A 10,933-nucleotide genomic window follows, 5' to 3' on the forward strand; every position below is an offset into this window, starting at 1 on the left:
TAGCCGTGCAATGCAATGTGAGGGAGTCTGGATGGTTCCGTTCTCCTCACACGCGCACACTATTGTCTTCTTCCTTGCCTTCCCCACCTAACGATATTTTTTTTCGAATATTTCTCTTATCCTGGTATTCCTTATTATATCTCGTAAACACGTAAGCCCTGTAAACATGGAGACTTCTATATTCTTCTTCGTCTATTTTGAGATGTGTATATATAAACAATAAAATTTTCAAAAAGTTTTACAAAAATCGTAAATTTATATATTTCAAAATTATTTTATGCCTTACCAAGTTATGCCTATTCAATATATGATGTTATTCTATTGTGTCTATGAATACCAAGATTATTGGGATACGGCAGGTTTTAGCTTAATCGACTCCCCGACCTTAATCCCGAGGGTTATATAAATATTACATAGGGCAGGGGTTCTCAAACTTTTTGACGACAGAACACTTTCATAACATTTATTTTTTTACGGAACCCTAAAATAGTAAAAGCTTTGTTATATGTCAATTATTTAATTACAATAATTTAATCTTTTTTTAAAAAGCTCATTTTTATAACAGAATGCAAAACAATAGAAAATTATTCTTGGCCTGTTCAATTAATACATAGACTGGCGTTATAAAACAAAATGTACCGTTTTCATTAATCTCGGGAATCGTCTCAAATCTTATTTTCGTTTCAAATGTCTTTTGAGTTTGGGGAAACAAAAAGAAGTCTTTCAAGGATAGTCTTGATGAAACACCAATGATAGTCAAAAGTCGAAACACCGTTGGGATAAATGTATACATCGGAGAGGTGAATACGGGAGAAGAGACAGAGTCTATTTCGCAAGTTGTGGATATTCATCTCGAACCCTGCACTAAAAATTCTGAAGTGACGTTAATTTCAAGAAATGGATATACTTATTCATTAAATTGTCCGCCTCCGTAGTGTAATGGTCAGCACGCTCGGCTACCGTTCTGGAGGTTCCGGGTTCGATTCCCGAGGGGGGTAAAATAAATATATGTGATATTTTTCACTGTCATATTTATTCAATATTACCCTGGACTGGTACCTGAAGCGGAGGGCTGATCACCTTTCCTTCATGTGTAAACGATCAAGATAACACTGCGTTTATATGACGCAGTGCCCTATGCACCATTGGGGTGCAGATAGGGGTTTTATTAATTATTAATTATTATTAATTATTATTCATTAAAATAAAGACACAGAGGGAATGCTGGAAACAAAGTAAGATGCACTCGAATCAGTTTGAGAAACTGCTAGTGCTTAACGGAGTCATGGTATCGACCCTAAAGTATGAAAGTGTAGCATAGAGTTGGCAAAAGAAGGATGAATTTAGATTGAATGCAGTCATAATACGATTACTCAGACAAATGTGCGTACAAACGATGTAGCAAATATGCTCGAATGGTACAATAAGGAAAAATGCAAGCCTGAGACAAGCACTATCGATGAAATTTAAAAAAGGCATTATCGATGAAATTTAAGAAGTGTTGAGATGGTTTAGACATGTGGACTATATATGAGGAGATGAATAGGTGAAAAATTTCAGCAAAGACGGAGTAGTGCGGGGTTGTATTCTCTCTGCTTACTGTTTAATTATGTCGTTATTTTGAACGGTGGTTCCGAAGCCCTAACAGGGGACTTTGAATTGGGATTGGCATGGCTCCGCGAAGTACACTTTGAGGACCGCTGACACAGGGTATTCACGAAGAAATAATCCGATAAACGGTATATAAACGAAAACGGAATTTCTTGAGAACCTTATTGACTCGCTTTTGTGATGAACATTTGAAAGGGTTAATTTCTCCATGATATGCGAGAATTCTTGTCATTCACCAGAAATCATTTCTGACGAATCGCTTTATGCGGGATAATCGATATCCCGCAACTTAATTTTATTTAAACCCAGGTAGCATTTATCGCAATAGTTAAAACATTAGCTTATGTCAGAAATCATCGCAATATTTAAAACATAAGCTTAAGTCAGAAAAAAATATATAAGTGATTTAAATGTAACTTTGTTTTAAAATCACTATAAATATTTTATTATAACTTAATCATAATGTCTAACGGTTTCAAAGCTAACCGCTTCTTTATCAAGACTGATTAATACTTATTTCATGAATAAAATAATTAGTATTAATCAGTTTTGATAAAGAAGCGGTTAGCTTCGAAACCGGTAGACATTATAATTAAGTTATAATCAAATATTTTTAGTGATTTTAAAACAAAGTTACATTTCAATTATAAAATGGAAAATCACAGAGTTAGTGCTTCAAATATAAATTATATAGAAAAAAATATGTTTTATTTTGACCCCCCTGGAAATCGAAATTTGTCTGCCTCCGTGATGTAATTGTTTGATTGGCGTGTTAACTACCGCACCATATCGTCCCGGGTTCGATTCCCAGTTCGGGGGGGGGGGGGGGTGAAAAAAATATAAATGATTTTTTCACTCTAATATTTATTCAATATTACCCTTGACTGATCCCTGAAGCGGAGGGCTGATCACCTTTCCTTTATGTGTGAACGATCAAGAAAACACTGCGTTTATATGATGCAGTGCCCTATGCACCATTGGGGTGCGGATAAGGGTTTGAATGATATGAAATAATTTAAAGTTGTAAATATCCTTTGACAACTTCTTTTAAATGTGAGTACTAGGTGACATCTATGGTTGAATTTGTATTTGGAAACATATTAAATATTGGGAATAAATAATTTGACTATTAAAATCAATATTTAGTTACAGTAAAAGTTTTGTAACTGCGCACACAGTAATTATTTTGGACTTACGCCAAATTCCGCCGTATTGATTTTGAACGTTTCAAATAAATTTGATTCTGCAAGAAGATAAGAGCATACATTTGGATTTTAATCAAATTTAATGTTGGTAGGAGAGACCAGAGAGTAGAACATGGAAGAATTTGGACCCTAATGTATGGAAGTGAAGCATGGAGTTGGCAAAAGAAGGATGAGAGTAGACGGAATGAAGTTTAAATGCGATCTCTTAGAAAAATGTGCGGCAAAACGATGTATAATAGATGCTTGAGTGGTGAAATAAGGAAGGAATGCAAAGCTGAGATATATAAGCACTATCGACATAATTAAGAAAGGTATGTTGAGATAGTTTGGACATGTGGAACGAACGAGTGAGGTTAGAACGGTAAAATCAATTTATGAGGCGAATGTGATTGAAAAAAGGAGCAGAGGAAGACCGAGAAAAAATTGGCACGATCAGGTTTGCCAAATACTTGAAAGCGGTCAGGTTAGGAGTCGAAATAATCGGCGGGTATGTATGAGGAAAAGCATGAACGTGAAAGAGGCGAAGAATGTTTGCAAAGACAGAGTGGTGTGGCGTTCTATTTTCTGCTTACCCCTGCGGCGTGATGGTTAGTTAGTTAAAATATGGAAGAACTTTTGTTAGTTAGAATATGTAATGTTAAATGTATGGTTTTACCTTTATATATTATTTAAATTCACATGCAAAATCCATTTCCAACACATAATTATATCAAATCATGCCTTTTAGCTTTACCATAACGTACAAGTAATTATTATTATAATACAATACTTAAACTCATTTAATTTGAATTCATTTTGCATGAAAAAAATATATAAAATCATGGTTATCAACTTCTGCTTTGTTGTGTATATAACATAGAATTTAGTTTAGCCTCACACCAGTCTGATGATGTCGGTTACGAAGAAACCCAGTTTCTGGTCAATAAAACTCATGTAAAAAAATACATAGTTGTTATTTTACACCCACGATATGTCAATTCGATGTTTTTCTATCTCCAGCGTCGATACGACCCCACTCAGCCAAATGGAAATTTATTATTTAAGTTCTTTCACCTCCTACATCCCTTATGTTGTAAGGTTTAGGGGTGATATGGCTTGTTTTTAGAAAATCACATTACTTCAGTCGTCGGAAGCCGGTTCAAAAAGCGAAAAATCTCTTTCTACAACTCATTTAATACGTCTCAAGGGAAATAATCTGCCTCGCCCGTAACGGAAATATAGACCAACACGGGGTGGTTTTTTTTGGATGGAAGTTGCATTATTTATTATTTACCTTGCTTATTGTATAAAAGGTTTATTTATAGATCAATTGGTGATTTTTTTTCATTCTAGCTTTTAATATGTTTTATTTTAATGTGTGTTGGGAACAGGAGCAACAATCTAGTGTGGGATAATCAGGAACTTCTCAGCATTTGCTCATTACTGGGAGGAAATCACGTAAAATTGCTCAGGAGAAGCCGGACTGTTAACTATCGTCAACAGGCCTTCCGTTCTACTTATAATTTTGATTTATTTATTTACCATTCCCTGTTCATATTGGGCAAATATATCGCTCACTCCGTTCAAGAATGTCATAAATCAAAAAACTTTATTTTTCAGGAGAACGTTTTTAAAATGCAAACATAAAATACAATGTATTAAAAATAAATATCACGCCACTTATTTAACTTTTTACTATGCTACAGATATTTTTAGGTAAAACCTGAATATTTTTTCTCCATTTGAAAAATATTTAGTATATTTAAAAAAATAATTGAACAATACCTTTTCTTCAAATTGCAAAAATAACACTTTCTTCCCTGTGGTGGGTAAATATTAAGTTAAAAATATGCCGCTTTTGCTGGGATAAAGTACATTTTCTGGGCATCACGAAACATGCAAAACTCAAAATTGACAATTTTTGATTTATGACGTTCTTGAAAGGACTGAGCGATATGTCATTATCTCGTCATTTATTCGCTCCACATGTTCATACCACCAAAAATGTTTTTTTTTTTAATATTTCCAATTATCCCTTGATCAGTCTTACATTCCTTTTTAACAAATTCGTTTTAATTTTGTAAATAAATTAACTAAATACGTAAATATTGACATTCAAAAGTCTAGGTCCAGTTTAATATTATTACTTAGATCCGCATTTTACTCTTGTTTGTTTGAAGTAACTTGGTATTAACAATTTACTTAAATTTTAATGTTGATTTTTGAAACTGGGCTTTTCACTAAGTTTCTTTGTTTTAAACAACAGATTTCAACAAGAGTTAACATAAATATTATTTGTGTGCAAAAATACTGCTTGAATATCCTTCTAAAAACGATAATAACGTTTATTAGTTATGATAAATATTTTGGTTTATTTTTTAAACTTGTTCATTGTGTTGTTACGGATTCACTAGCCGTGGTCCTAAAAAGGACCTGTGTTGTAATGCTTAAGAATGACCGCTCAGAGTGATCGTCCCCCAGAGGAAGAAGAATCCAAGGGGAGCGAACATCCAAGGGATGGAAGCTTTTAAAGAGGCCCTTCTAGGGTCCTAAGAAACACGTGCCAAAAACCAAAACTATTATTTTCTGAGGTTAATATCTAATTTACCTGGACTAATAGAGCTTAATCCTGAAAAGTCCAATCTTCTACTATTTTTTATTACCAATTTTAGTAAAAAAAGTATCAAAATGTCATCAGTTTATAAAAGTTTTATTTTATTTTTTATTTTTAATATTTTTAGATTGGTAGCTGGTGTTGGTGACACGTACGGAACTGCTCTTCTCTTTCACATGCTGATTGCAACGATAAGTCTGACGCTTTTGGCTTACCAAGCTACGAAGGTAAGTCTTCTTATTTTTCTTATTTTTTATGACGTAATATCCTGTCATTTTCTGTATTATTTTGAGCAAAATTTTTGTCTATGGCTTCAACCTTTATGACTATGGAGTTTGACTGACGCTGTCTTAGCTGTCTGTCATGTTTTTATCCGCCCCGCAAAAAAGAGAAACTCCGTCTCTTATTATTACATTTTGTTATGCAAAACGTTTTCGTAAATAACTTTAGCTTCAGGTTAAGTGAGTAACCTTAGTTTTGTTCATATATTTATATGTTTTTTGTAGCTGAGTAAAATAAAATACGTCGCTTTGACTGATAAAAATACTATGAAATTGAAATATGATTCACAACATTTTTAGCGTGCCCAAAAACTTGTTCACAAATCTGGATATTTTTTCACTTAAGAGTTATTTTAACATTTTTGACAACTCAACATATGTAGATGAAGAAGAATACGAAAGTCTAGGTTTCAACAGGCTTATGACCTGTCATAGGCTTATAAAATGATCACCGTACACACGTGTAACATTTACGTTCCCCAATTCTATCAATGATTGACAACAACACTACTCTTAACAAAATTGAGTAGTGTGGTTGTAAATCATGGGAAGAGTTAGTTAATGTTGCACGTGTGTAATGTGATCACTCAGCCAGCCTGTAACAGGTCATAAGCGCTGTAGATACCCAGACTTCTAGTTACAATATTCTTCTTCATTATGTTGAGATGTCAAGTGTCGGGTTGTGGTCCCGTGGTTAGTGTCGCGGACCCTTGAGTCAGAGTTTCTCTGCTCGAACCCATTCTACCACAATTTGATACCGATTCCCAATAATGAGCCGCCTAGGCTCACAGAAATAGTATGAAATTGAAGTATTTTTGTGAATGATAAAAACTCAAAGAAATGCAATTAAATAATCTCCATTTAATTTTTCTTTAAACTTTAAGGAAAATAAACAGCAGTTTAATTAATTTATTCTTAAATAAACAAAAGTAAATTCTGCTGTAACTAATTGAATAAATATGAAATAAAATGTTACCTTCAAAAAATTAAATGTGCATTGTTGCTAAGCAAACAAGACCCAGTTTCAAATAATGCATTTTCAATGCAAGGTAAATGTTTTTCATTCAAATTTACGCGACACAAAAACGCATGAAATATTGAATGCATATTTTTATGCATCACCACCGTTGTTTACAGGTTTTGTTCAATTAACGAAACATAATGGTTTAATATATTCCGTTGATTGTACTCTTGTTGGCTGTCAAACGTTTTTTTGTTTCCCGAATTGAATGCATGTATTTATATTTTAATACCTTTGTCATATCAAAAGCATGTATTTTGAATAATATTTATCATAATAAATGAAATTTAAAATGTATTTAGCGCAGAAAAAATATTTAAGATAAATCATTCAGGGAAATTTTCAAATAAATATCAAACTAACTAACTAACTAACCATCATGCCGCTTCCCCGCAGGGGTAGGCATAGAGAATAGAGCGCCACACCACTCTGTCCTTGCAAACATTCTTCGCCACTTCCACGTTCATGCATCTCCTCATACATACCCGCCGATTGTTACGACTCCTAACCTGACCACATTCAAGTATTTGGCATACCTGATCGTGCCATGTTTTTCTCGGTCTTCCTTTGCTTCTTTTCCCGCTAACATTCGCCTCATAAATTTGTTTTACCGTTCTTTCCTCACTCATTTGTTCTACATGTCCAAACCATCTCAACACACCTTTCTTAATTTTATCGATAATACTTATCTCAGCCTTACATTCTTTCCTTATTTCATCATTCGAACATCTATCGAACATCGTTTTGCCACACATTCGTCTGAGCGATCGCATTTCGACTGCATTCAGTCTGCTTTCATCCTTCTTTTACCAACTCCATGTTTCACTTCCATACATTAGAGTTGGAACCAGGACTCCGTTGTGCACTGCCAGTTTAGCTTCCGCTGATAGGTTTTTATTTGCTATATCTGATTTCAGTGCACCATTCACTTTGTTCCCAGCATTCACTCTCCTTTCTATGTCTTTATCAATCTTTCCAAATAAATATCATATCACGTAAATTGGTTAACGATGACAGAAATATTCTTTATTTTATTATTTTATATACATACAGGATGGCACAAAATTTATCACTCTAAAAAAATTGTGAAGATCCAAATAAGGATTTTTATAGCTATGGCATTTTCAAACGAATGTCATTCGTTTGATAATGCCATAATTAGGAGAAACAATTGTCGCAACTCTAATTTTTATGTATTTTTTAACATTAAAATACAAGTTAGTAGATTTATATTATCCACTGACACTTCGTGATGGAATTGCATTGCAATATATTATTAAATTAAAACCAATATTTTTAGCTTTTCCACTTTATTTTTATTTGACCAGCGACCGGGTTTCGTCGTTACCGACATCACCAGTCTGATGATGTCGGTAACGACGAAACCCGGTCGCTGGTCAAATAAAAATAAAGTGGAAAAGCTAAAAATATTGGTTTTAATCTAACAACTTAGTAGACTTAAATAATCTGTGTATTCAACAATTAATATATAAATTAAAGTGGAGTTCTACAAATTAAACTCCAGATCAATAAATGATGATTTCCATCACTCAATTTTTTTTTTTTTTTTTCAAAAAAAGTTATTTAAAACACAATTCGATGATTAATTATGTGCCACTCAAAATCAGGTAAAATGTACGTAACGTTTTCCCATTAGTCACACTTCTTCTCGTTTCTGGCTACATCCCAACTTATCGTCTTTGCAGACTGTTGGGGTCAGGTTATAGGTCCTTCTGTCATGGACAGCATGACCTAGGCCATGCCTTCGAATCATGTTATCTTTCTGTAGCACCATGAATTATTTGGCTTTCCTCCAGATGTCTTTCGAGAAAGATCCATGGCGATAGCCTGTTTTACAATAGATCATTCTGTGATGGAAAACGTCATCTCGGTCATGCCTTCAAATCATATTATCTTTCTGCAGCATCTGTGAATTCTTTGGTTTTCCTCTAGAAGTCTGTCGAGGAAGATCCATGGCGATTAGTAACACCCACAGAAGATAAGTTTATAACCCAATGTAAAATATTTTTATCTGTGATTCATAATTGTTTTACTGTTTTTAGGTATCAGGAATCAACATTTACTCCATTAGTGTTCTTGGATACTTGTCCTACACTTTGTCTCAAGTTTTTCTCTTCTGCATCTTTGGGAACCGGCTGATTGAAGAGGTGATTCAAATAATAATACAATTTTATTAGACAATAAATTAGTCTGCAAGAAAAGTATTATAATTTGCTGGTGAATGTTGACAAATCCAAAATTTTTGTATTTGAAAGATATACATGAAGAACAGGGATGTGTAATGTCACCTTGGCTGTTTAATCTATGCATGGAAAAGTGCATGAAAAGCTGAAATAATATCGGAAATACTACTGAATATATGGCTTTCGATAATACTGGACCTGATCGCTTACGAGATATATTTATCTCGCTTTTATTAAGGCCGTACTCGCAGTAGCATAATTCATTAGGCCTCCGGCTACACTGAGAGCTGGACGTCAGTTTACGCCCGATTTTCGTTTTTAAATTTTTTTTTTTAAAGAATATTTAATAGTAACATATAAAATATAATACGTATTATAATATATATTGGATAAATATTTTTATATATTTTTTTGACTCCTACGTTTCAATAACTTTTTCTTATCATATATTTATTTCAAAGGAAAACTTATTTTTGTACAAAAACGGTGTTTAAAGAAAAAAACAATTACGTAAAATTTTACGTGGGTTTAAAAAAATTAAGTTGCGATTTATCGTATGCAACATGTCTTGATATACTCGTATAAATAAATGATAGTAAATTGTAAATATGTTTTACCTTTCAGAGTTCCTCGGTGATGGAAGCAGCCTACTCCTGCCATTGGTATGATGGGTCCGAGGAAGCCAAGACCTTCGTCCAAATCGTCTGTCAGCAGTGCCAGAAGGCCATGAGCATCTCAGGAGCCAAGTTCTTCACAGTCTCTCTGGATCTCTTTGCCTCGGTAAACCATTTGTTTTCTATTATTTTGAGAAATAAAAAGACTTTGATCTACTCACATTTAAAAAACCTAGTATTTTTAGTTCTCAAAATAATATGTCAATTTGATCCACAAAGTTAATGCTTTCAATATTCAAAACATTTGTTTTCTTGTTTACCTGATACCTTTCGTACTTCATGTCGGGTTGTGGTCCCGTGGTTAGTGTAGAGAACTGTTGTGTCAGAGTTTCTGGATTCAAATCCGCTCTACCACAATTTGATAACTATTTTTAATAATGACCCGCTTAGGCTCAAAAAATACTATGAAATTGAAGTATTTCTATAAATAATAAAAACTCAAAATTTCTCTTTTTTTAAATAAAATAAAAATACCTATTTAAACCTTGCAGAAGAACCCGTGGGACATGTTTCAATGTACCTTAAAACAGGACTATCGTAAAATGTACGAAGATAAGAAAAACTCACATTTTACAAAAAAAAAGTTTACTAAAAACAATTGACATGTTTTTTAGAACTTTATATAAAACACGAATATAAAATATCGGTAAAAAATTAGGATACATGCTAGTTGCCACTCTATCGGAGCTCTCCACAGATTGGATGCCCGTCGTAAATTTTACGAATGTCCCGTGATATAGGGTTAAAACTCTATTTCACTGATACCGATTTTGAAATAACGTTTCGAACTTACTTGAAATCACTTTAATTCCATAAAATAATTTATTGAAAAATTCTAGGAAAAACGTTTCATTTTAAAGTACAACTTACTAGTGTAAAAGTGTGTGTGTTTGTGTATGTGAGCCTTTGTGTGTATGTGTGTGTGTGTGTGTGTGTGTGTGTATTGTATTATATTACACAAAACTAGATCAACGAGCAGGAAAACATAAGACTAAAAATAAATTATATGTTTATAATTTTTAATAATGCTAATATTTTTTCAGGTACTTGGAGCTGTTGTGACGTATTTTATGGTGTTGGTACAACTGAGTTAATTTATTTAAATAATTTTTTTTTATTAATTTATAATAAGATCAACTTTTATTATACTACTACCTAAGCAAAAATATCTCTAAGAGAATATTGATTTAAAGCATACTTGATTGAGTTACAAAATAGAAGAATAATTGTTTTTTTATGAAATCTATTTTTACATTAGGTACCTACTCACACTATTTTTTCATAATGTCACAAACCACTTTTTTTTTAAAACTTAATTTACAAACAAGGTAATACAAAATTAGT

The 10,933-nt window shown here is 33.0% G+C and overlaps 1 protein-coding gene across 2 annotated transcripts in view; it reads left to right on the forward strand.

Annotated features, from left to right (window-relative positions):
• LOC148299801 (odorant receptor coreceptor-like) overlaps positions 1 to 10,733 on the forward strand; it is a 29,007-nt gene extending 18,274 nt beyond the window's left edge. For both annotated transcript variants that reach the window (XM_088275663.1, XM_088275664.1), the window contains exons 7-10: positions 5,537 to 5,636; positions 8,775 to 8,879; positions 9,540 to 9,695; positions 10,633 to 10,733. In XM_088275663.1, the coding sequence (XP_088131789.1) occupies positions 5,537 to 5,636; positions 8,775 to 8,879; positions 9,540 to 9,695; positions 10,633 to 10,683 (412 nt within the window). In that variant the 3' untranslated portion in view covers positions 10,684 to 10,733. The remainder of the gene's footprint in view (positions 1 to 5,536; positions 5,637 to 8,774; positions 8,880 to 9,539; positions 9,696 to 10,632) is intronic.
• The last annotated feature ends 200 nt before the right edge of the window (positions 10,734 to 10,933 follow it).

The sequence above is a fragment of the Brachycentrus maculatus genome, unplaced genomic scaffold (assembly GCF_059751285.1).
Source record: "Brachycentrus maculatus isolate JH-2025_06_01 unplaced genomic scaffold, ASM5975128v1 h1tg000938l, whole genome shotgun sequence".
NCBI classification, from domain to species: Eukaryota; Metazoa; Arthropoda; class Insecta; order Trichoptera; family Brachycentridae; genus Brachycentrus; species Brachycentrus maculatus.